General features: G+C 40.5%; 1 protein-coding gene across 1 annotated transcript; it reads left to right on the top strand.

Annotated features, from left to right (window-relative positions):
- Positions 1-264: 264 nt before the first annotated feature.
- On the top strand, positions 265-27,839 carry CD28 (CD28 molecule; the record flags this gene model as incomplete). Its single annotated transcript, XM_079710420.1, has 4 exons — positions 265-450; positions 21,407-21,760; positions 22,012-22,136; positions 27,711-27,839. The coding sequence occupies exons 1-4, from the start codon at positions 396-398 to the stop codon at positions 27,837-27,839; spliced, it is 663 nt and encodes a 220-aa protein (XP_079566546.1). The 5' UTR covers positions 265-395.

Raw genomic sequence — 27,839 nt, 5'->3', positions numbered from 1 at the left:
CTTACATTCCTGCTGGATTTCAAGCACCCATTTTTCACAGCTCTGACACTGGTCCACAGAGAATGATTTCCATGAGCCCATCATAGAGTGACTGACATTGTCTTTCAGTGACAAGAAAAGACTTGCCTTTAAAAGAAGAGGAAAAGTCAAAAGTCATCAAAACAATGTAATATCCTGTGTGAAATGTTGCAGTCACAAAAGTTTGAGGTTTGAGTCCCTTGATCATGTGCCCCGAGGGAAGTAAGTGGTTTGAGTCCCTTAATCATGTGCCCTGAGAGAAGTAAGTCGGTGGTGGTGGCTGCGGATGACGAGTCAGGTTGCTCAGGTGTCCAGCTCACCTCACACTTGGGCTTCTCAGGGAGGAGGGGCGGGAGCCCTGGCCCACCGTTAGCACGATGATCCTCAGGCTGCTCCTGGCTCTCAACTTCTTCCCCTCAATTCAAGTAGCAGGTAAACAATTTTGATTTCTTTCCTCCCCCAATGTTTTCATTTGAGGTCTTTGGTTCATTTTCAAATTTCAAAGAACTCATGAAATTTGGACATTTGAAGTGTAGTTTTTGCTATGAATGGCAACCTGTTATTTAGAAACTCACTGATTCTCAGACTATGGCCAGCAAAATATTTTAATGAACTGCCTTTGGAATTAAATCAGATTTATTTAGCTATCAGTTGACAGTGTCCCAAGAATTGTTAGCTTTTGTCTATACATATATATTTTGAAATGTAAGAAAATTGCTGTAAGCAGGTTGGTTCTGAAAGCTCTGGTCTTGGACTGCCTGGATTCACAGCACAGATCCATTTCTTGCTAGCTGAGCTTAGGCTAGTATTTAAACTCTCTAAGCCTCAGTTTCCTTGCCTATAAAATGGGGATGATAATAACCTCATCTCAAGGTCATTGTGAGGATAAAAGGAAACAATCCATGTGAAATGTTTAGCACAGTCAGTGCTTGGCTAGCTAGATAAATGTTGGTTGTAATTACCATGTCTACCTGAACTGAATGAGTGCCAGAATGAATTCTGGAGTTGTCACAGAAGCTGGTACAATACAGATGCTAATACATTAGTTTTTTTTTTTTTAACAGTTGGCTGAAATCTGTTTTCTTAGGTTGAAATTCTTTTACGTTTCCAGTGGTGATGGGGCGAGACTAAAAACTTGACACTATCACAGTTAACTGCATTTCAGATGACGAGATGGGGGTAGGAATGTTAATTTGGCTAAGGATATACATATAGGAATTATTGGAACCAGGGTCTGAACTACTTTAGTCTGACTCTAGAGCCTGTGCTACTCCACCTAACATGATGTGCTTTATAATTTCTTAGCTCCAGATATGTCCAAGGTTAAATCATCTTTGGAAAATTACAATTCCAAACAGAAAGAGTTTGTTGCTTATGTGGGCTGGAGTCAGATGTTTGTTCAACTCGTTCTCAGAGTTAGAAAAGGGTCCCACTTGGCTCAAAAATTGGACTGTTAGGGGTTAATCGGCATATTGAAATAAGGATAGTTATTTTCCCCTTGAAGATACATTGAAAAGCCAGTATCTTCCATTTTCTTTCTCACTTATTTTGGTAGTGTGGGGACTGCATGATTTTTTGTTGTTCTTAAATATCATGTACATGACCTCCAAAGAATATAATTACCCAACCTGCATAAGTACGCTAGCTACATATATACCCATCCATTTTGTTGTCTGAGGTGCCAGTAAGCACGTTTACAAATTGTGTGTATTTATAAAAGGTGTTGATATAATAAAAGACATGAACAGGTGATGAGACAGGTTATGCTCCAGTATCTCATACCCACTATTGAGAGTTACCAAGTATATTTTAAAAGAATCTTCAACATTGATTTAAAAAAACTTTGTTTTTAAGGGATCTCTAAAATTTATTTTTAAAGAGTATTTAAAATTTCTTAATTTATTAGGCAGTAAAGAATGGGCAGAAAAGAGAGAGGAGCCTCACTCTGACAGAAAACTTTAAAATTGATAATTGTATACAAAATACTTTTCTTTGTGGAGAGCCATCCATCATCATTTCATTCACTCTCCTTTAAAGATATTTTTTGTAAGACTCAAAGCTTTATATTCGTCCTTTAGAACATTTATTAAAAGGGGGATAGCTAGAAAAGCAGTGAAGAGTTCACACACATGGAAACTGTTATTGACTTTGAGGTACTTCTACTTTTCACATGCCAACTCAGCCCCATAAAAACTTTTAAGATTTGATGCTGAGAGGCCATCTAATGAAGTAGGAAAGGGGTAGAGAAAGCACTTTGAAAATGTCACTTCCAGTAAGAAAACTTATGAGAAAAAATAATTACAACATACAAAAATGTCTAATGATCCATTCTAATCAGTGGTGCAAAATCTTCCATGTGCTTTTTTTTTTTTTTTTGGTACGCGGGCCTGTCACTGTTGTGGCCTCTCCCGCTTCGGAGCACAGGCTCCGGACGCGCAGGCTCAGCGACCATGGCTCACGGGCCCAGCCGCTCCGCGGCATGTGGGATCCTCCCGGACCGGGGCACAAACCCGTGTCCCCTGCATCGGCAGGCAGACTCTCAACCACTGCGCCACCAGGGAAGACCCCATGTGCTTTTTGTTTCTGTCTTTACCCTCCATGAAGAAGTTACAGTTAAGGAAATTTGCTGGTCAAAGTGTACTTGTCCTCCCTAGGATTTTGAGAGACTACTTCTATGTCTGTGTTGAGATATGTGTGTGCATGTGTTTGTGTGTGTATGAAGACCAGTTTTTCCCCCGACTAATTTAATGTCTAACTCATTGCCTCACAACATAGCTTAAAATACTTATTCTATGAAGTATTTTAAACCTAACCTGATGCTTCATGATTAATAACACTATAGAAAGATCTTTACGGCTAAATTAAAGAAGTATGATTTAGGAAGCATGAGAAAACCTTAACTTACACAGTTTCTTTACTAACATGACATGTTTTCTACCAGATAATTGTGCAATTGAGATCCACAATAGAGGATTTTGTTGGATTTTGGAATATGAATCCAGCTTAGAACTGCAGGCCCTTGAAAGGGAATCAATTCGTGGTTGATGATAGAAGTGTGCCTATAATATATAGCACTGTTCATAGGTTTTTCAGCCAATATTGGTTATTTTTCAGCAAGCTAATCATCCATGATGAAGGCAAAAATCAGGACAACACATTTTTGTTTTCACGAGAGCATTTCTTTTCATTTCTTCCCAAACCTTAGCAAAGAAACTGTCAAAAACGGCCAATTCGAACACGACTGGTTTCTCCAGTGCTGCTGCATTCCCCTCAGCACTTCTTTTTCTGAGAGAGGCACAGAAGGCAGGAAAACGATTGGTATTTAATAAAAAAACATCAACAAAGCAAGGTAATTAAAGACCTTATTTTTTAGTTCAGCAAATGACCCCTCGGAGGTAGTTGTACACAAAAAGAATCATTTACCTCTCTCAGGAAAGTGTTGCTCCAAGGCGGGGCTTGGGAAAGTAAGGTAGAAAGATGGACATAGAAAATGCAATGTAACCAGCAGCTTGCTGTGTCTACATGACACCCCATACACAGTAGCCAGTTCTTCTGACTGTTAAAAAATTGACTGGGTGTTTTGTCAGTTCCAGTAAATTTGATGGACATTTCAAAAGTGTAGCCTTTGCTTAAGAATTGGTTTTACTCTGCTTTCACACCCTAAGATACTTTTTTTTTTTAAAAAGAGGCAACCATCCAGAAAGAACTTTTACAGCAAGGAATGTAAAATTAATACCAATATACCAATACCAGGAAATAGAATGAGTCATTTTCACAGATAGATTAGAAAAAGAAATGAATCTGTGATCCTTACTCTGAATCTCTCACATTCAAACCTTTACTATGGGGGGTGGGGGAGGATCTTGCTGCCTTTCCTTTAAACGTAAACCTTCCTCCTTTTTAATATCCTTACTCTATTTTCATGAGTATCAAAATGCCATGTGACTACCATTCACCTTTTATCATGGGTGGCTATCTTCCTCCAAGTATTTCCTGCATGCAGTGTGTTGACATTTACAAAATGCAAATTATTATGCCACCAACATGCCAGAAGAAAATTCCGTTTGTGGTTTATCATCTCTAAAACAATAGCTCTTTATTAGTGCATATAGGCATTGATAAGGATACACGGTTCATTGCAGACTTTCTTGTCTGAAAATCAGAGGGCAGGCCCTCCTTCAGAGCACAGTTATTTATCCTTTTTCCTTTTCATCTTGGTTTAAGTTTTGTTTGCCTTTTTCTTCAAGACATTTCTTATTTATAAAGGTTCACAGAGTCTGTGACTTTTCTTCCCAGTAGATAGTTTAGCTGAATTCCAGGAAAAAAATGATATCTGGGTGGCTTTGTGACAGACTGAAGGGGTCTCTGGTTTTCTAAGGCTTGTTGAGGAATCTATGTCTCTTTTATGTTAATTTCTTTGACACTTTTTGGTCAGTGACATGATGTTGGCATCCAAAAGTGTACCCAGAACTTTTGGTCTGAGAATGGTTTCATGAAAATTGGTCCCAGAAGCTGGAAGGAATGTAACCCAAGCCCTACGGAAAGTAGGTGTCTAATTTCTTGCTTATTACTCTCATTTTAATGACTCTCAACACTAGAAGAGAGGTGTCCTGGATGGGTTTGAGGGCTACTCAGCCCTTTATTAGAGGATGTGAAAAAGAGAGTTTAGACTTCTTGGGCCTTAGGATTTCAATGCTGATTTCATAGGCATCTTAATTCTGTGTGTGACCATTCTGGTTATGTGAGTTTATATTTTCATTCTTGGAAGACGAACGCATGGTGGTGGTGAATTTCTTACTTAACTCTGAGCTGCAACTTTATCTCTGCATCACCATTACCATCATCTTTTTCATTTGTCATCATCTTTATTATCTTGGGGACTCTGGTTGCCAAGGTAACCAGGTTAATGGTTCCTGATGATGTCATAAGAGTCACCCACTCACCATTCACTCTGACCTCTAATCTAATTGTGAGCCCCTTTCTGCAGTATCTGAGTCACCTCTCTGGCTCACCGTCCACCACTTAATGTATTCATTATAACAGTAACTCCTAGTCATTACCCACTCTCTCACACAAGAATCTAAATTAGTGACATGTCTTACATTTTTAACAATGACATGGATTCCTCTGTTAAGGACTTAGGTGGGTGTTTCTTTTTTTTAAACTTGAGAAGATAGAGGGCTGTGCTTTTCATTTCTTAGGGATACTTGACATGTGATAAAGTGTCAGAACATCACTGTGGCTGTATTTGCAGCTTCCATGTGACCTGACGACTTGTGTTGAAATTCAACAGTACTACTAATAAGGGTACATAATTTAAGACCAGCTTCAGCAATGTTGAGTCCAGGAGGGTTCCATTTCCAACTCACAGACTCTATCCCATAGAAGGTGGATGAGAATGGGCACATAGGAGGAAGAGAATGTTTCGTCCCACCATGAGGCTCCTGTGGGAACTAAAACAGGGTGTTAGTAAGTTACTGTTCTCAAAAGTTCCTGCTCCTTCTTATGCTTTGGGAAGACAGATCTTCTTTCATGTGCTCATTCCATAGGTATTTATTAACATCTTCTACGTGCTATTTTAGTTTCTGTAACTGATACAAAAACCCAGTTTGAGCTACAATGAAGTTAAAAATGAGAACTGCGAAAACTTTCCAGAATTTTTTTTCTCTTTCAATTTAGGACCACTGTGAATGATGTCCTATCAATGCTAATTTATTTTATGGAAAACAGTGATAACCCAAAGCATCCACAGAACTGTTGAATTCAACCACAGACATTTTTTAGAGATGGGAGGGAACTTAGACATCTCTCAATTTATAGAAAAGGAAGTTGTGTTGATGGTTCCTCGAAGATGCTAATAGAAAGATGACATTGCAATGTTTCCTGACATTTCGGGATGCTTTTAGGCTGGACCCATTTTACTTATCCAATCTATCTCCTTTTATACCCTAATACAAGATCCTTAACCTAAATACTGAGAGTTTCTTCAATGTCTCACACACCTGCACTTTATGACCTTTCTGATGCTGTTTCCCTTTTGGAATTCCCTCTCCCTTTCCACACATCCAAATCCTACTTGACTTTCACTTTATGTCTTTCGTGCAAGATCCATCTCCCTGAGGAAGCTTTCCCTGGGTATTCAGCCTTTACTACGGTCTTATAAGAGGAGCCCCAATGGGAGTGTAACACGATCTAACAAATATTTATTAAACCTCTGTTATATTTTAGTCTCTATTGGGATCTGAAGGAATATAAAAAGAGGAAAAGAAATATAAAGACTTCATTAGCACACAAGAACTGCTTGTGTAATTAATCAACTTCTCTGTGCTTTTACAGACTTCAGATCTAGTTGAGAAGACTATATGTGACAGGATATAACAGCTGGAAACAGATAAATAAAACTTGGCAGTTTACTACCTCATCATGCTATTTGATGCCTTAATGGCTTTGCATATATTATTCTTGTAATCTGTTATGTCCCCTAGTCCTCTCATCTGAAGAAGTCTTCTGAGACCCTACATGGCAAAGTGAGGGACTTCTTTCCTCATCAGGGTTCCTAAAATTATTATTGTGTGTTGATACATCTGCTTTTTCCCCCTAGACTGTGAGCTTCTTGCAGACAGGATCATGTCATATCCATCCTTATAACCTCAGTACTATGTACAGTGCAGGAATCATTGTAGGTGTTGGACAAATATTTGTTGAAGGAAATGAATGAATTAGCACTAACTAAAATGAGGCAGCATAAAATAAATAGTAAGCTTTTACAGAAAGCTGGGAATTAAGCTGGACTTTAAAGCTAGATAGGTTGTGAATGCATGATGTTATTAATAATAATTGCCAGCTAATATTTATTTTGCACTTATAATGTGCCAGACACTGTTCTATGTGGTTTTCCCTGTATTAAATCATTTATTCTTTCCTTAAATCCTTTGAGGTAGTTACTATGATTATCTTGTCTGTGAGATGGGAAAACTGAGGCATGAAACAGACAGAACAACTTGCCTGTGGTCACACAGTAATTGAGCCAATCCATACACACTTGCTCCAGGGTTCACGTTCTTACCAATGCCATGTTGCCACAGGAAGGAGAAGAAATCCAAATGAAGAAATTAAACCAGGAATATCATTTCATGTTCTTGGAACAGTTGACCAGTCTGAATGTATAGAGGCTTGGAGAGGCAGGGTTGAGTCAGGTCCAACAAAGGATTGAATACTGATAATAGAAATTCAAACTTCATTTTCAAGATATTGGGAAACAGCTGAAAGTTTGTGGAAGCAGGATGGTCTAGAGTGTATGGAGACTAGTGACCAGGTGATCATGTTAGAACACTCTGTCACTTTGTCAGGAAGAAGGTCATAGGATTTGGGTGGCAAAGGTGGGAAAAGAAAGGAGTGAGTATTCTGAGAGATGTTTTGAAAGCAGAAATTTCAGGACTTAGTGCCTAGTTTGTGAAAGAGAGGGAGGGTTAAAGAATGATGCCAAGATTTTTGGCTTAAGAGAAATGGTGGTGTCTCCGCCTGAAATCAAGATGTTGTGTAACTGAGTTCTGGAGGAAACTAGTGTTTAACTTTAGACACACTGGGTCCGAAATAAGGACCTGAGGTATCAGAAGGATGTCTGGTACAAAGCTGAAGACATGGGAACTGGGTAAGAATAAAATATTTAAGCATCCTCAACTTTGGAATAAAATTGAAGCCATGGAAATGGATAGCTAATAGAAAGAAGAGGGTATAACTGTAGAAAAGCAGAGTGTTGAACGGAGTCTGGAAAATAGGCCTGGTTTGGAGTCAGCTGAAGAGGAGGATGAGCTAGTGAAGGAGACAGAGAATGTGTTTGGGGAGGGAAGAGGAGAATGAGGCTCGTGGAATGTCACTAGAGCCAAAAGAGGAAAGAGTTTCCAAAGAGACAGTGGTTAATGGCTTTGACTGCATAAGGGAAAGAGAAGTGAGTAATGACTTGGAAAGGCCATTGGTTTTGCCTAAAAGGAAGCCATTTGGGGCTTCGGAGTTTAGGCAAGTGACGGGGAAGGAAGATAACACTTCAAAGGTTTAAGAAAAGGTGGAGGGGGACAAAATTGAGAGAGTGAAAAGGAGAGGAAATTGCCAGATAAAGTGAAGACAATCAGGAACTTATAACACTTATAATGTTTACCATGGTATTTTGTACATCGTAGGTGTGTAATAAATGTTTGCAACTGAGTGACTTAATTATATTCGACAGGTGGAAGGAGCCAAGTGTTGGTTTTGAGTGTGTGTGTGTGTTGCATGGGTGGAGGAGAGAGAGGGCTATTAGGAAAGACAAGAGGAAGAGAGAGAGAAAAACAAGAGAACAGAGGCAGTTTTCTTGAGGAGATGGGGATGGAGATTTGGAGAATGGGAGTATTAGCGAGAGGAGGACAAATGTCTAAGAAGAACAGGAGGAAGAGAAGAGATTAATAGGGGTAGAGATGAGTTAGGATGAAGCCAGGGTAGATGAGTGGTTCCATACTGGCATATATATATATATATACATATATATATATATATATATATATATATATATGTTTGATTCTCTCAAGACAGGTCATAGTGTTAAACCTGTCTCCACAAGGGCCACTGGGATAGAATATACCTCAACTTTGAAGAGGTAACCTGTTTGTACTGTAAATTTGCTTGAGTCTTCAAAACTGCACCCTGTGGCTGGGCTTGGCCTCAGCTCACAGCTGTGATAACAGGGTCACAAGGTTCAGGCCAAGCCTGCCCAGCATCACAGGCAGGGCTCCAGTTTCCAGTCAGGGATGTTAATCTTAGCAACTCTCTGTGCTTTTCAGAGAAAGGACATGGTGGCTTGCCCTTGACTTTAGGGAGGCCACGTCTATTATTCTTTTTCCAAACTCAAAATCTAAAACCCCTGATTTATCAAGGTAGGGGGAAGTAATGAAGAGTTTTAGTTTGTTACGCTCTGACTTAACTTTTCTAGGCCTTCATTTCCTCATCTGGTATATGAGGGGGTTGGACGAGAAGGCATCTCAGGTCTATTTCTGGTTCAAAAATGCTTCTTAAGTGGGATAAAAGCTCTAGCTTTTACCAGCTCTAGCAAGGCAACCCCACCCCTTTGTGGATGCTCTTATGATATGATAGAGAAAATACAAGAACTGCAACCAGCCATCTTGGAAATTGTTTGGAGAGATTGTGAACCAGGATCTTAGATGCTAATATGCTTAGAAATGACTGCAGAGTTTGGGGGGACAATATTGCCTTTGTTCTCCCCTATCTTCCGACATAATGTTAAAGTTTAACACAGTAATTATTTTCAAACTTCCAGGCCATGACTCTTATGTAGAAGAATCTGAATATGCTTAGGTGGCCCTAAGCAGACTTTGCAAAGGTATAAGATTTAGGGAGAATGAAACAGACAGGAAAAATGTACTGTCGTCTTCTTTACAGAGTTGTTTTGAATGAGGGTTTAGAATGATGGTGGCTCAGGAGGAAAATATGGTTCCCAAATTTGGTTACCAGATTAAAATATGTATTTAGGATATAATATATTAATACATGAGGTCTCTAGATACCTGTGGGTATCTGTTAACTGGATTACTGTCATAATATTTATGTAGAAAGCTATAAAGCCCTGATTACCTGCTATCTGAACTACAGGTAACCTTTAAAGGTAATAAAATTTGATTTTTGGAATGGTCTGGTAGCTTTTGGTACAGGTAGCTCTTTCATATAAATTAAGGTGCTCTGTCATGTTGTCCTCTCAGATGGTTCGTCCAGCATTAGGAGCTGAGAGGACAACACAGACCCTTGAATGGTAGGGCCTGGGTTACATCACACCCAAGTTTATGTTGCTTTGTGTTTAGGAAGTTTTGGTCCTAGAGTGCTCATACCCTGCATTGCTGGGTAGCGTCTCTGAGTGGTAGGGATGGGTTGTAGTACAGGTAGTGGTTTTTTAGCAAGTTTAATAATAACTGTCACCCTAATACAGATGACATCCCAATGTACATGTCTATCTCTGATTTTCTTGAGCTCTAGTCCGACTCATCAAACTCCTGGACCTTTCCTCCAAGATGCCTTACCTACCCCTCAGACCCAACATATCTAAAACCCAACAGCTCTTTTTCCAAACAGATTTCCTCTCTTCATGTAGCTAATTTTGTTAATAGTCCCTTACCCAGTCCATGAACTCCACGTAATTTTGATTCTTGTTCACCATCACCAAGCATAACCCAGCACCAACACCTTGTCCATCCTTTCTATCCCAGCTGCTACCTCCACAGCTCAGGCCCTAGGAGCTCACACTGATGCTATTGGCTCGGCCTCCTGACCAGTCTCTGCCTCAGCCCTGCCCTCGCTCCAAGCAAATGCACGTGACCCTCTGTGCTAATCTTGCCAAAGCGGTGCTTACCATCCCAGTCTCAGCTCAGGTGTTTTCAATGTCTCACATTGCCTTTCTAGTAAAATCCATGTGCCTTTTTCTTGGCATCACAAAGGTTCTCCATGATTGGTATCAGCCATCTTCACTTACTTCACCCCTATGTAAATGGAATGCTCAGCTTGTTCCCAATAAACCCTTACACTAAAGGGCATTTCCTTTACCTTAGCCTGTCTAAATTTACTCCAAAGTTCATGGCCCAGTTAAAGGCCAGTCTGTACAGAAGCAGACTCATCTTGTCTGGAAACAAGGGGTCTTCCCTGTGACTGTCAGTGAGCCTCTACAGGGCTCACACACCAAACCTGGTTTTGGAGTGTAGCTAATTGTGAACCTGCTTTAGGATTTCTCCTAGAAGGAAAAGGCTGCAGCTTCTTTTACATCTTCCCATCTCCCAAGAACCTAGTACTATAGGCCCCATTATTTATTTGCTGAGTGAATGCTTGACTTTGTCAAGGCAGAAGTCAGAATACCAGAACAATTTTCTGACACACTGAAATTTCTTTTCAGAAAGAATTCATTGATTATATTGATAATTTTTCTCTCTCAATAATTAGTGCCTTAGATCTAGGTGCTTGGATGGGACTTTTTGCTACTATCTGACCTCTGAGTTACTTTCTGACAGTTGCCTGGAGCACAACAATTTTTTAAAAGGCCAAGGATGATGGTCCTCTACATTACAGTGTCTGCCTGTCTGGAAACACAGACCAAGGCTAAAGGTGGTGCTTAGACTGGTGCTGGCCAATAGCAACTTCTATTTCTATTATCATCTGTAATCGTATGTACTTGTTTGAACTAAGGTCTCTTTAGATTTTGTTTGAAAGTCACACTTGCTCTTGGTAAGAGTTAATGTGCTTGATATAACTTGCTAGCTGTGCATATGCAATCTTGGGCAGGGCTGGTTGCTTGGCCTGACTGTTTTTCCCTACAGAAGTCATTGCTTCCGTCATGGTGGCCTCCTCTACACAACTCTCTTTTCCTTCTGATTCTGGAACCTCTTCCTCCCCTAGCCCCTTTAGATCTGAGCATGGTTATAACTCTGCTGCTAGGAGCTACAGGTTCTAGTACTATCCCCTGTGGCTCCAAACCACTGCCAAGAGTCTTTTTATAAATAAACCCACCTCCTATCACCCAGTTTTGAGCGTGCCATCTGTTTTCTGCTAAGATCCTGAACGAGACCATGTATACGTATATGGACCACGCTTCTCCAAAGACTTTTTTTTTTTTTTTTTTGGAGAGGCTTTCCTTAAATCTCTATTCCTTGTGAAAATAAGGAGAGTTTCAAGATGACAGTCAACAGAAAACTAGGTGAAATGACCACAAAGTTATTTTGAAAACATAATCTGAACTACCTTCCCCCCCCATTTTGACATGGATTTCAGAGAGTCTGGAGCCATTCAAAGTTTGATAGCTTTGTTTTTCTCTTTGTTTTCACTGAGGAGGATGGTGAAAGATGCTGTAGTCTGAGTGTCTTGTGTTCCTCTTTCTCACATCTCTATGAATCCAAGCCACAAGCTAGAGTTACCAGAGCCACAGATGGTTCAGGATCCCTGTCCTCCCAGAAAGCACAGTTCGCCTTACAAGTTCCTGAGCAAACACTGTGTTGGCCTATGGTCAGCCTGCCCCTTATGGAGTCTGCAAAAGGAGGAAGTAGTCAGATGGCCATGTGTTGAAAGGTATCCTGGGCCTGAACAGGAAACGTGCTTAGAGGAAAGTTACGGTAACTTCACCAGCTCTGTGGTCAGGAGGGAGGTGTTCTGTGCCAGGGAAACCAGTGTCACCTTCACAATGCGTTCACAAACATCACAGGGCAAGATGGTTGAAAAGAGAAAGCTTCATTTTCTTTGGTTCCTGCCTAACATGCTAAATTCTGTTCAGTCAGAATTTTAAAAAGGAAGCAACGTGATTAGGATCTTTACAACCTGATTGTTAAACTGCAGAAGAAGAAACTCTGATCATGGTGTGCAGAGATAGAACCCAATAAAGTTCTTAAGAGGTCAATGGACATTGACAAGGTCAAGAGGGCAAAGGACAATGACATTGCTAAAGAAACATGTACTCTATCTTTTTTAGGGCTTCCTTAACTTTAGTTAAGGAATGCGGTTTTCAGTCTTGAGTGCTGCGTATTCCACTCTCGGGTTCACCAGCCTCTGTGTGCCATTTGATTTCTCTATGGTGTTATGACAAGGAAAAGGAAAGATGGAATATCGTAAATTAATCATGACAAATAAAGTAATTCACAAAGGCCCTGAAGTTAAGGGTTTGCCCAATGAGGTTTAGATTGAAAGTGATTTTATGTATTGACTAATGTTTGTGTTCAAACTCTTTTGGACACGTGGGCAAGCTGAAAAGGAATTGCTGCAATGGTGTAATTATTGCGTGTGGATCTGAAATAATTTATAAGAGGCATTTCATGGGACCATATTTTCTGTAGGCTTTATCTGGAATCCATCTATGACCTTCAGGAAGTCTCTGCAATTGTAAACAAAATCTTTTGTGTAGAGACAAAGCAAGTTTGGTAACAGACTTTTTCTAAATATGAAAAAGTCAAGATTGACATGAAATCAAGTCAAACTTGCTGAATGTACAAAACTGGTTTTCTATTCATTCATGATTTAAAATATTACTACTAGAATCATAAATAAATAATATCTTAGCTCTTCCACAATTTCTATGACCTTGTTTAGAAAGCCATTTACTTCTTTGGTTTTCAGTTGCCTCTTGTGTAAAATAAGGAATTGGCTGAGATCATCTCCAACTTCCCTTCCAGCTGAGCACTTTTTGCAGGATGGTGTTCCAGCAAAACAGGGTAGAAAATGAAATTTATCTTGGTCCTGTCCTCTTCCCACTCCATTTACTCCCTTGCTCAATGGTATTCTCCTCCCTAAGTCTCACTTCTGTGCCATTCAACTATCAAGTCCAACTTTGAGAAGGTCTAGAAACAATCACCAAAATTGATTGAAATTTTGATGCAACCTGGCAGAGGGAAAAGAACACTAGATTAGAAGTCATGAGGCTTGAGCCAAGTCCTAAGCATCATGTACTTGTCCTGTAACCTTGAGCAAAGAATTAGACCTTTTTGACCTCAGTTTCCTTGTCTATAAAATGGGCATAAAGATGACTGTCCTGCTTATTTATTTCACAGGTTAATGTGGAGTTTATATGAGATAAAATAGGAGAAAGCACTTTGTAGCTCTATGAATATAGGCCATAGTTACTAATTTGTCAATGTATTTCCCACACTGCATTTTAGGCTTCACCTTATTTTGAAATCAAAGCATTAACTGAGCTGGTGGGGAGTGTCCTTTTAGGGTCAGGGTTCCTTTTCTGGTGTTTGGAGCCACACCTTAGAGATGGTTATCCACTCCACCTGTGCAGAGAGTTGTTTATTATTATAGTAATTGACCTATTTACCATAGGCAAAAAGGGAAAGTTTTGTTTTGTTTTTGGTAACCAAGCTCCCTTCCCCCCTTTCTCATGGAAGCACAAGCAACTTTCAATTTTCCAGAAGTCAACTATATCACAAAATTCACAGATTATCTGTGGGAAATCTTTCAGCTCTCACTGCCGTGCTCATAAGTAGCAGATAAGTACCTTCTCACCTCCAGTCTTACTCTTCACATTGGCTGTTGTCAAGGAGGAGTTGTGAGGGAAAGAGGTTTGAGGTTACTGCTTCCTGTCTCCACACCTTTAGCTAGGTTAGCTGCTAGGAAAGGCTTTGAAAAGCAAAGCACTAAATTCATCATCAAAACAACTTGCCAATTCAATTAGAGCCATGTCAGTCAAGCCAATCTTTTGACACCAGAAGCGAATACAACTGATAGATTGACAATGTCTCTCTTTTAACCTAGTAGGTTTGACCTAGGCAGACCTTGCCTAACTACTCACAAGAGGGAAAACTGAATATTTACAGGGAAAGGGGTAGGTCTGCTAAGAAAAAAATTAACATGAGAAGGATGCTTCCCACTCCTAGCACTAACTGGAAGGCAAAAAGGAATCAAACAGAAGTTAGTATGGGGAAGCTAAATATTTCTCTTATTTCTTCTTCTGAGTCTAGATGTGTCCTTAAATTTTACAATATGTCCTTAAATCATTTGAAGTGCTGTAGATTCCCTGAAACTCAGAGAACCAAAATACATATCAAAGCCAAATGTCATTTGGTGTTCTGGTTATTTGTTGCTTTGACTGATCCATGTTATTACTTGACTCTCACAGAGTAAGGGGTATGCATTTTCACACATGCTCCATTTTTAAGAAAAAATAAGAGCAATCAGAATTACTGTTTCTATGGGAAGTCATAATGATCACAAATATTCAATATCACTTAGAGCAATTGATTATCTTTTCCTACCACCCAAAGTGAATTTCCTTCCTTTAGTGTCTCTCCAAAGCAGATATGGATTTTGAAGTCCTATGAGATGGCTTCTCACTTCGGTTTCTCTGAATGACTGACATGAATCAAGGCGGAAGCAAGTAATATAAGGAGATACATGTTAAAAAAAACAAGAGGTTTTGGGGCTTCCCTGGTGGCTCAGTGGTTGAGGGTCCGCCTGCCGATGCAGGGGACACGGGTTTGTGCCCCGGTCCAGGAAGATCCCATGTGCCATGGAGCGGCTGGGCCCGTGAGCCATGGCCGCTGAGCCTGCACGTCCGGAACATGTGCTCCACAACGGGAGAGGCCACAATAGTGAGAGGCCTGCGTACCGCAAAAAAAAAAAACAAAAAAAAACAAAAAGAAACAAAAAAACCCAAGAGGTTCTATCAGTCAAACTTGAATGCAAGTTGAACCCTCAGCTAGGAGGCTGTTGCCACACACTAGCACATATTAAGAGAACTATTGATACTTCAAGCATAGTACCTAATTTTAAAATGATCTGTGCTGACATAGAAGAGGGAGGAAAGTAAACCTTGACAGATAAATTGGACATCTCTTTTCCCTCAAATGACCATGTAACCAATATTTTTCAAGCTCTTTCCCAACAAAATATTAGTACATAGGGTCACAAAGGAAGTGACTTTTCCCTCCCTTGCTCAACTGTTGGATAGGCCATCAACCAGGGGAATATTGAATAGGTAACAGCCAGCCTAGATCTTAGGACCTCAGATTGCTCTTCCCTAAGAAGTTTCTCACTTTGTAGTGCTGAGGGAGAATGGGCTCAGGAGAAATGTGATCAGTTTTAACAATGCTGAGGTTTGAATTTGGAGGCCCCATGATGAACAGAAGGGAAATCTATCTTCCAGTTATCTCATTATATCGTGCTCTGTGAAGGAAAGCAGAGGAAGACCCCTGCTTTTCCCTCTTCTGAAAAACAGCAAACACTGACTAAGATCCAGGGAGTCAACTATGTGACCAGGAACCTTTGAGGTGATTTCCTTTTTCTTTGCAATGATCCCCTAGGCTGGAAGAATGTCTTCTTCACGGCCCAGATGTCCAAAGTTCACCTCAGTTTCTGAGCTGTCTGTTCCAGTCATGTAATGAATGAAGAAAAGACATAGGCAAAAGGAAAACAGTGTTCCTTACTGGTTGGTCTGTGTGGCCTGAGGACAGCATTTTTAACTCCCTCACTCATCACATCTAAACCCATGCTGAGTTCTGCCAACTTCAGTCTGGAAATATTTCTTGAGTTCATCCACCTCTTTCTAACCATAGTTCAGACCCTTATCACCTCTTGCCTAGACTACTACAATTGCATCCTAACTGGTCTCCACGTTTTCACTCTTGGTCTCTTCAAATTCACCTTCCACCTTTGTGCTAAAGGGATCTGTATAAAATGAAAAATTGTACGTATGACTCTTCTGTTTAAAATCTTTCAAAAGGTCCTCATTACCTGCAGGAGAGAGTCCAACCTATGAACTATGCTTACCTTGCCAACCTTGTCTTTTACAACTCAGGTCCAGCAAATTCAGGAAGGTGCAATTCCCAACACCTGCCATACTCTTTCTCCCCTCCTCATCTGCTCTGCCTAGACTATTCTTTTCTTTCTCTTTGTCTTTATCTTCCCCACAGTCCCCTACCTCACCCCTACCCCAACACACATTCTCCTACCTCCCCCGCACACCCTAACACAAAGACTCATCTTAGCTAGGATAACTTTTACTTCATAAAAACCTGTTGAATCAATGTGTGCATAATCCTTATAAGACTCAGGTCAGCAGTCACCTCCTCCAGAAATCCTTAGTTGATTCCCCAGTTGCCCTCACAAACACTTGCAGATCACTCTGCCACTCTTTTTAAAGTTGCTGTCTGTTTTTGTATCTTTCTTCTCCCACTAGATTGTGAGCTGCCCAAGGATAGACACTGAGCCCTGCTTACCTTTGGGAAATCAATTTCTCTCTCCCAGTGCCTCTTGGGACAGTGTCTCACCCTGAGTTATGCAAGAGGCACTAAGCAAACTACTGGAGTGTAGATGCTTGAGCTTCTCTGGCCCCCCTCCCTCTCCAGCTTGCTGTGGGTGCTGGGAGAAGGAGGCCAAACTGAGCAACCATCCAGGATTGCTCTTCAGCCTTACTCAGTTTCCTTGCCCAGGCTTCCCCTCCCCGCTTTTTAAAAATCCCTGCAAAGGAGTCCTATTCTCATCTTTTTTCTTACATCAGCTCTCAGAGGAAGATCAGGAAGAATTCGAATGCCCATTAGAACAGAATTCAAGTAATTAATAACAGAAACACACTTCTTGGAGTCCTCAATAGGCAGAAGCACAGATACCTAAGCTGAAAAGGAACGCAGATGTTGGCATTTCTTGCTGGGGTTGGCTCTTCCAATCAGAACCGGCCCGGTGATTCTGGCTAAGTAAGCAAAGAAAAAGGCCAAGCAAGATTCAACAAAACAGAAAATGAGTTGGATTTTCCTATCAAGACAGGCTGAAACTTTTGAGTCTTTACGTGTTTATTTTTCAGTGCTTTTAGAGAGTATTTGTTATAATGAATAATAAATGAAGCTAAAGTTGTTGTTGAGACCGATTTTGAATGAGGACTTAATGAGATGCTAGGCAGAGCTAGCTACTGCTAAGAATGGTACAGTCTGATCACCATCTTTCACTTATTATTTAATGAGATGCTATTGTTTGCACAGTATCATGCAAAGAAGCATAACCTCTTGTCCTTGCTCAAAACGGACTTGGAAACTAGGGGTGTAGAGGAAATACACACAAATCAAAAATTAAACAAATGGAAGCCTATGAAACAAGAGGTGTTCAAAATGTAGAACAGAGAGTAATTATTTTGAGACCTGAGAAGGGAGAGACATTGTAAGCCATGGAGTTGGTGAACAAAGTACAGAGAGATGAGTACTCACAGTGTGTCCCTAAATGATCTGGCTAACGGGGAGGGTTTTGCTTCAAGGAAATGAGATTGGAAATGCTAGTGGAAGCCTGTGAATTGAGGATTAAAAGTGAGTTTCAACTGTTAAGCCACTGCTTCGCAAACTTGACTGCAAATTAGAATCTCCTGAGAAACTTTAAAAATATTGATGTCTGGGTTCTACATGCAAGGATACTGATTTAATTGGCCTGGGAATCAAGGTTTTTTTTTAAAGTTTCCAGATGACTCTGATATGCTGTCAGCTTGAGAACTCTGTTAGGCTATAGTGGTTTTCAACCCTGACTGAATATTAGAATCAAACAGGGGAATTGTTAAACCAAAGCCAAACACAACATATAAAATAGGAGAAAATATTTGCAAATCACATATCTTGATAAGGAACTTGTATCAAAAATATTGGGCTTCCCTGGTGGCACAGTGGTGGAGAGTACGCCTGCCGATGCAGGGGACATGGGTTTGTGCCCTGGTCCGGGAAGATCCCACATGCCGCGGAGCGGCTGGGCCCGTGAGCCATGGCCGCTGAGCCTGTGCATCCAGAGCCTGTGCTCTGCAGCGGGAGAGGCCACAACAGCGAGAGGCCCGCATACTGCAAACAAACAAACAAACAAACAAACAAACAAAAATATATATATATATATATGTAAAGAACTCTGATAACTCAACACTAACAAGACAACCCAGGTAAGTGGGCAAATGGTCTAAATAGACATTTCTCTAAAAAGGATATACAAATAGCTAATAAGTACATGAAAAAAATGCTCAAATCATTAGTCATTAGGGAAATGCAAATCAAACCACAATGATATACCACTTCATAACTCTAGGATGGCTATAATAAAAAAGATGGACAACAACAAGTGTTGGCAAGAATGGGAAGAAATTGGAACCCTTATACACTGCTGGTGGGGCTGTAAAATGGTGCAGTTGTTTTAGGAAGCAGTTTGGCAGTTCCTTAACAAGTTAAATACAAAGTTACCATAATGACCCAGCAATGCCACTCCAGGTGTACACCCAAGAGAATTGAGAACATTCGCCCACACAAAAACTTGTACATGAATATTCATAGCAGCATTATTCACAATAGCCAACAAGTGAAAGCAACTAATGAATGAAGAAACAAAATGTGGTATATCCATACAATGGGATATTATTTGGCCATGAAAAGGAATGAAATTCTGATACATTTACAACATAGATGAACCTTGACAACATTCTGCTAAGTGAAAGAAGCTAGATACAAAAGGCAACAAAAAACTAAAAATAGAACTACCATATGACCCAGCAATCCCACTAGTGGGCATATACCCTGAGAAAACCATAATCCAAAAAGAGTCATGTACCAAACTGTTCATTGCAGCTCTATTTACAATAGCCAGGACATGGAAGCGACCTAAGTGTCCATCGACAGATGAATGGATAAAGAAGATGTGGCCCATATATACAATGGAATATTACTCAGCCATAAAAAGAAATGAAATTGAGTTATCTGTAGTGAGGTGGGTGGACCTAGAGTCTGTCATACAGAGTGAAGTAAGTTAGAAAGAGAAAAACAAATACCGTATGCTAATGCATATATATGGAATCAAAAAAAAAAAAAAAGGTCATGAAGAACCTAGGGGCAAGACAGGAATAAAGACGCAGACCTACTAGAGAAAGGACTTGAGGACACGGGGAGGGGGAAGGGTAAGCTGGGACAAAGTGAGAGAGTGGCATGGACATATATACACTACCAAACGTAAAACCGATAGCTAGTGGGAAGCAGCTGCATAGCACAGGGAGATCAGCTTGGTGCTTTGTGACCACCTAGAGGGTTGGGATAGGGAGGGTGGGAGGGAGGGAGATGCCAGAGGGAGGAGATATGGGGATATATGTATATGTATAGCTGGTTCACTTTGTTATAAAGCAGAAACTAGCATACGATTGAAAGCAATTATACTCCAATGAAGATGTTAAAAAAAAAAAGGCAACATATTGATGATCCCATTTATATGAAATGTCCAGAATAGGCAAATCCATAGACGTAGAAAATAGATTAGTGATTGACAGGGGCTGGAAAAAAGAAGGAATGGGGAGGGGGCTGCTAATGGGTATGGGATTTCTTTTGGGGGGTAATGAAATATTCTGGAATCAGAGAGTGGTGATCCATTCACAGCTTTGTGAATGTAATAAAAAGCCACTGAACTTTTAAAGTTTACTTTAAAAGGGTGAACTTTAAAAAAAGGGTGAGCTTTATGGTGCATGAATTATATCTTAATAAGTTGTTATAAAAAATGAAAAGAATCGATCCCTCTCTCCACCAGCATAGACCAGTTAAATCAGAATTTTTGGGAATGGGACCCAAGCACAGGTTCTTGATGTACAACTAGCATTGAGAACTATGTAAGAGATGAAAAGCTATTAGTGATTTAGTTCTATGCAGCTCCATTTTCTCCAAAGCAAAAACAAAATACTTGAGTACATGGATTCAAATCCGGATTCAAATCCAGGTTAAATTGTAAATTTCATTTTAATAGATTATTTGACCCTTTAGTATGGGTATGGGGGGTATTGCTTCAAATAACCCTTTAAAAAAATGTGAACAGGCAGACAATTGTTAGTATACCTAAAAACAATAGCAAAAATGTTTTTTGTTTGTATTGAATTTTGAATCAAATACACAAAGTGATTTATTGTTTTAAAGAAATTTTGGAGAGTGTTGGTTGCAAAGTCGATTCTCAGTGCTTAAGTGGCCCATTGCTCAGGTGGTTGTAGTTTACTTGGGTTTTAGTCCTTGCTTTGCTCACCATCTGCTCAGTGATATTAGACAGATCATCCAATGTTTCTAGGCCTCATACAGTCACTACAAGAAAAGGGAATATATTGTCATGTGCTAGGGAATGGGGTATAGTGGGAAAAAAACAAGATAGAATAGATATGTTCTCTTCCATCATGCAGATTTCAGGTTCTTTGCTTTAAAAGTGAAGAGATTGAACTAGGTGGTCTCCAGATTCTTTGATCGTTTACTAGGATAGTATAAAGGTATTAGATGGACTAGAGAAGGAACTCTTGTGGGCCTCTTGGGCCTCTTCCATCTTCTGTGATTTAAAGAAACAAATATGCACACTTCCTGACAAGGCTGTTTTCAGAATTTGCTATGGAGGATAAATTAAATTCTTTGGGTTACATTTTTCTTACCTCTTTATCCTACTCTTGGAACAGCCAATAAAAAAAGTCAAAATGTTTCAAAACATATAAATTCCTTCACAACAGGCTGAATCACAAATTCAAATACAAATCTATTTGTTTATGTCAGGTGTTAAAAGCCATTTCCAAGTAAAACACTCAATTAGAAAATTAATTGAGCATGATTAACATGTTAGGAACCTCAGCACAGATTCAAAAATTCCTGATGCATAGCTGTGATGTTCAATGCCAACAGAAGGCCACGTTCTGCCTTCCAAGTGAAATCACGCTCCACTGTCCCATTCAAAGGAGGATGAAAATAATATCAAAGTGTAAACTCTCAGGATAACTATCTTCCAAAGACCTCCTGCGTCTTCATCTGCCAAGAGAAATCCTTTGCTGGAGATCTGTTTATTTTGTTAATTAATATATCTTGACTTCAGAAAAAACATCCTTATATTCTTGTTCTAAGCAAATGATTTTTTCCCCATCCAGAAAACAAGATTTTGGTGAATCAGTCGCCCATGCTTGTGGTAAACAACAATGAGGTCAACCTCAGCTGCAAGTATACCTACAACCTCTTCTCGAAGGAGTTCCGGGCATCCCTTTATAAGGGAGTAGATAGTGCTGTGGAGGTCTGTGCTGTGAATGGAAATCACTCCAAGTCACTTCAGTCTACAAATAAGGAATTCAACTGCACTGTGAACTTGGGCAACGAAACAGTGACATTCTACCTCCAGGATTTGTACGTTAACCAAACGGATATTTATTTCTGCAAAATCGAGGTTCTGTATCCTCCTCCTTACATAGACAATGAGAAGAGTAATGGGACCATTATCCATGTGAAAGGTAACGCACGGCTCGACCAGTGTCCACTCTCAAGTAATGGTTTTCAACGGCAGTCTTGAAAACTAGGTTGTGATCAGTGGTGGGGTTGGCTAACTCCCAAAGAGGACAGACCAATGAGGAAGTCTACACCTCTTAAGCCAGTGATATTTTGCATATTTTGATTCCTCTCACATTCTCCTCTAGGAAGAAGGAAGGAAATGTACTCAAGTACCATTCCCATATCATTTAATCTAATCTATTCTCTTTTTCAGAGAAAAATCTTTGTCCAGCTCCCCGGTCTCCTGAGTCCTCTAAGCCATTTTGGGCACTTGTGGTGGTAAACGGAGTCCTAGCTTTCTATAGCTTGCTAGCAACAGTGGCTCTTTCTAACTGCTGGGTAAGAGAAGCAACACTGTTTTCATGTGACTTTTCTACTGCATATGCAATTGGACATATTCAAGAATTTTGCCTATGTGGCTTATTTTCTGTTGAACATGTGATTATTTTCTTTTTCCCTGCTAGGTTTCAGTAGGTTCTCTTTTAGCCTATCCAACTTGATCTGAGATAAAAATCGGATGTGAGTTTATGTTCCAGAAGGCACTGATTAGGTGGCCAGGCAGAGTAAGAAGCTAAACAGGTAAATAAGTGTGGGAGATAAATTAGGGTAGAAAATTACCTTTCTTCTCCCCACTTTGCAATGTCATTATGACATATAAAATAGCTCTAATATATACATATGTATAAAAATCTAAGCGACTTGGGGATCTAAGAAACTGAAGCCAATGAATAACTTTGGTTCGGGGTCAAAAATCATGAGAAATTTGTCTACTGAAATTATGCATTCAAACCTAGCAAGGAAACTAGGTCTGTTTATCTGAGTCATATTTTTATCTCCTCTGAAGCAGTTGAATTTTGCGAGGCCAAGTATGGTGCTGTCATTATGAAACTATAATGGGAGTTAGACTTTTCTGAGCTCTTACCACTGAATTGGAGTTTACGAACTTTTGCAAATGTTCATGCAATAAACTTGGTGTGTTTTTCTCTACCTTCTTCAATGTTGAAGTTTTGGCCTAGATTTGAATGCATATTGATAACCATATCTAATGGGAGGCAGGGACCTCCTTATTTTCTTTCCTTTCTCTTACTCAGAAACTTCCAGTTCTTATGTACACAGTGTGGCACTGATTCCATATTGTCTTTGAATTTTTTTCTAGAAGTTAGATTCATGTACGGATCATTTCCTCAACAGGATATGTATGCTTCTCAAGGATATAGGACTATTTCTCTTGACATTCACCATCCATCTGGTATTAAGTACATTTAGCTTAGTGCTTGAAGAATGCTTATGAGCTGATGAATTGATAACCCCCATAGAGGCCAAACTAAGGACTTAAATGAGTATGCCTGAAGTATCATACCTATCTTTAAGGCATATTCCATACATCTAACTAATTCATACATGGATCAGTGATTTCTGGAAGCCATACCATGTTGAAGCCATCCTATTTACTATAGCCTTGGTGCTGGGCAGGGTCAGGGTGGAGGAGGAAGGCAGCCCTGGGTTCACAGTCATGCCAAGGATAGATTCAGCCTGGGATCCTTTTAAACTCTTGTCAGCCTATTACCAGAGTTTGCCTCTCCCTCGTTCCCCAAATGCTTCTCCCATTTTGAGAGACTAGGGGGCAGATGGATGCTTGTCAGGCTGCCTGTTGCCTAATCTGTACCTCCAACCAAATCTGTAACCACCAAAGTGGCTGCTTGTTCCTGGAAATCCTTTATATCAGATCATGAGAATTTGCCTATCTTGCCTTCTTCAAGTTGCCCAACTCTGATGGGGGCTTTTTATGTAGTGAAATATTGCCTAAGTTCTTCCTCTGATGTCAGTTGAGTCTGGATCTTGGTGTCTTCATCCTAGTTACCTTTCATCTTTGAACCTCTGTGGAGTTTGCCAATAACATTAGAATTTAGGCTCCGGACGCGCAGGCTCAGCGGCCATGTCTCATGAGCCCAGCCGCTCTGCGGCATGTGGGATCCTCCCGGACCGGGGCACGAACCCATGTCCCCTGCATCGGCAGGCGGACTCTCAATCACTGTGCCACCAGGGAAGCCCTCAGTTCTTGTTTTTATCTTGATCCCCTTGGAATATCAACTTCTTAATCTAAAAGCCAGGTGCAGTGCCTTTTGGGGTACATTTCCAGGACAGGTGCTCCCCTGTAGGTCCCCTGTAGTATGCTGACCTAAGTCAATGTACTTTACTAGCTTTGTAAGAAGTAGTTTTGGAAAACTGTTTTAACTTTCAGTGGCCAGAAGGGTACTGCTCACCATTTAAAACTTATTGTCAATATACACTAGAATATCAGTTACTATAAGCAGGGACTAATTTGCTAAGTGACTCGAATTACCCAAAGGGACAAAAGTAGCTTCTATTTTTAATGAGTTTAAAAAGTTTACTTTTAAATTGGAAACATCATAAATGCAATATGCTTTTCTTTGGCAGCACTACTAATTCCTAGTGAGGTTCATCTTCCTTTGTTTTGAGAAAACTTATTTTGGTCTTATTCTGTCTCATGAGCTCCCTGAAAATTGGGAAGTCCCAGTGCTTGGCATACCTTATCTTCTTCTGTGGCCTCTTGTGGTTAATTAGGTTACCCAATAAGAAGTATCTTTTATTTGCAACTCAAACATAGGTCTTTGTACTCTCTGACCAAAAGGGTGTGAAATAAATATATAAGTATATTTCATAGAATAACAGAGCATTTTTACCCAGGGCTCATCTTTTCCGGATACTGTTTAAGCGACTTGCTGAGATAGGCAGCCAGGCCATCAGGGATCTCTAGTAGCCATTTCCAGGGTACTTTTCTGGGATCCTATTTTTGGCTGGTCTGCATTGTGCCTTGGTGTAAGATGCCATTTTCTGGAACTTCCTGAGGGTCTGTGATGTACTGCCGTAGGCAGTTCTAGGCTGAGTGGGTTTCTGGGAACAGCTGCAGATTCTATCTCAGTTCTTGACCTGTTGCTGACATTTGAATAAAGAAAGAGCTCCCCTCTGCCAGGCAGCCACAGACCAGCACCTGTCACTCTCACTCAATCCTCAATTCACTCAGTTGAGATGGTAAACCCATTCTCCTTCTTAGTCTAAAGGAGCCTTTAAAAAACACAGTTTTCTCCACTATAAATCACACTGTGGGGAATGTGAATAGTGTGTGTACAGGTAGTATCTGCCTTTAAATCCAGTGGGTTCTTGAAGACCATGTCTTTTAAATGAATTACCCTGTGTATGCCTGTGTCTTTCTGCTGCTTCCGAGAAACAAGTTGGTAAGGATGGGAGTAGAAGGAAGAGGAAGGGAGGAGTGGTCCTGAAATCACACATCTTTAGCAGACAGTGAATGTTGAAGGGCTAAATGACTTAGTCACAGAGACATGTAAGGTGAGTACTCTGCACACGTATATGCATATGCTAGATGAACATGGGCACTGTGGGTTCTGTATACTGTTCCCAGCATGTCTCATTTCCATCCCACTGTTGTGTTTACAGTTAGGGTGAAAATGACTAGATCTGCTATCTGAGAACAGCATGAGGGTAAGCATGGGAGCGGATTGCAACAGATCTTTCATAATTTTGGTGCAACCCAGAGAACCTCAGAGCCAAGACATCTTCATTATGGGGGCCCCTCTAACTAGCTATAGTTTAATTTGAGTGTCCAGAAGCAAAGTCTGTCTCTTAGGAGTCTGGCAAGGGAAGTCAGAGTTAGAGTAGGTACTCTAATGCCTCCCAGGATATCAGCAGCAGCCTTCCACATTTATTTGGGGGCAGACAATTCCTTGCCTTATTCCTGCCCTGCCATAACCCTGTGCCCAAGAGATCTCTAGTCCTTTATTTATAGAAAGGATGTAGAACCAAGATGTTTGAAGGGCAACTTCCCTCACCCCCTTGGTTTCCATAGCTACCTCTCCCTGAATGCATCCCCCAATTATGTCTGTTTAATGCTGTCCTCTTCTTACTTTCAGCTAGATAACCCCATCCATCATCTCAAATCCCAAATGACCAAAGCTGAATTGATAGTCTCTTTCAAATCCACTTTTCCTATCATCTTGCCTTATACTTATGGATGGACCATCAACCTCCTGATCACCCAGGCTCAAATCGTCAGTCATATTTGAGTATGAGCAAGAAGGAGGACTCAGGCAGTCTAGCAATATTCATTCTAACTTGATGATATATTTTGTATCCATTGCTTCATTTTCATTCCTTTCTTTTTCATGATCAAACTCTTCAGATCAGGATTTCTCGGTCTTGGCACTACTGACATTTGAGCTGGATAATACTTTGTTGTCAGGGGCTGCCCTGTGCATTGTAGGATGTATAGCAGCATCTCTGGCCTCTGCCCACTAGATGCCAGTAGCATTCATCCCAGTGTGACAACCCAAAATGTCTTCAGATGTTGTAAAATGTCCTCTGGGACAGAGGATAAGGGAGTTGGAGGTGTCGAGGATGAGGCTTAGGCGGTCTGGTATGGGCAACTGTGTATATGGTAGTGTCACTCACTGGGATGAGAAACACTGGAAAAGACCATTTTAGGGGAAGATCCTGAGTTTCTTTCTGGACATGTTGAGTTTAAAGTACCTTTGAGGTCTAGTCCAGAGATATAAATTTGGGTGAATAGGTGGCAATTGAAACTGTGAATGTGGATGAGGTTGCCTAGGGAGAGAGGATGGCATGAGTAGAGGAGAAGGCTTAGGACCAAACCGTGAGGAACTCTAACGCTGAACGGCTAGTTAGAGAAGAATGAGCTTGCAGAGGAGGCAAGGAGGGAGTAGCCCCAGAGTGCCAGGATGAGAATTGGGGTGGTAGCACCTCACGGAAGGCAAAGCAGAGCATTTCAGAAGGGAACAGATAATCTCGAATGCTGCTGAGAGCTCAAAAGATGAGGCCTGAAGACATGTTAGTTTTATTTAGTGATATGGAGGTCCATTTTTTACCAACCTTTAACACTCACTCCTGCCCCTTTGATAAGGAAGGTGGGAAGGGCTCAGGTAGGAGTGCATGGAAATAAGGCCAGCCTTTGGCTTATTTATTCTGGTGCTCATGACATTCATGTCCAACGTATCAATATTTACTTATGCATCAGGTCAGGCCTATGTGCCAAGAAATAGACTTTTTTTTTCATTCTGGAGAATTCTGAATCCAGAAATCTGGATGGCTTTCTACTTTTAGAATTTTTATGGAACTTTTATCAAACATGTACATTTTACCATCACACTGATTGAGAAAATATGTTCCTAACCCTCAGTCAAAACTTTGCTAAGATTCGTGGTGAGTATAACTCTTATTCTAGGGTTAGTATCACCCCTCATTCCTGGTAGAAAGTCATCCAGAGGGAGCTGTGTCTGAGGGATGGAGATGAATGACGCTATTGTCTTTATGGAAATATACATACATATAAAGGAACAGGACTGTAACTAGTTGTCTAGAACTGTAACATCCATTTAATTTGGACTCCACTGCTATGAAATTGTGACTATTCTAGACTCTGGAGGGCTGAAGGTCCTCCTTGGTTAATCATGAAAAAAAATGGCTTCTTGAGCAAACGACTAATACAAGAAGATTGCAGTGGGGATGCTTAACCTTTTCAAAGGAGGAAGGGCCTTCAAGAATATTCACATATCATCAGCGGATATGTTAATTAGATATGCTTTTGGAATTCAGTTCAAATGGCTGCATTGAGAGTAACAGGGGTGCATTTCTCTAAAATACTTTCTTTGATTCAGATTTTTCAGGTTAATTTGGAAGAGTCCAAAGTAGTTGGGTTTGATTGGTCATTATGCAAGTCCAAGGTGCTCAATGAATTCTGGTTTGTTCAGCTTCCTTTGACTGTGTTCTGAAGAGTTGCCCCCAAATCTTAGCACTCCTCCCAGATATCTCCCTCTGTGTCCCTGGCCCCCTTCACAGTGACATTTCTCTTTTCTGCAGATGAAGAGTAAGAGAAACAGGATGCTTCAGAGCGACTACATGAACATGACGCCTCGCAGGCCGGGGCCCACCCGAAAGCACTACCAGCCCTACGCGCCAGCACGGGACTTTGCAGCCTACCGTTCCTGA

Source organism: Hyperoodon ampullatus, assembly GCF_949752795.1.
Source record: "Hyperoodon ampullatus genome assembly, chromosome: 8".
In the NCBI taxonomy this organism is placed as follows: Eukaryota; Metazoa; Chordata; class Mammalia; order Artiodactyla; family Ziphiidae; genus Hyperoodon; species Hyperoodon ampullatus.
The sequence above is the reverse complement of the archived record's forward strand: the minus strand, read 5'-3'. Positions and strand labels throughout refer to the sequence as shown.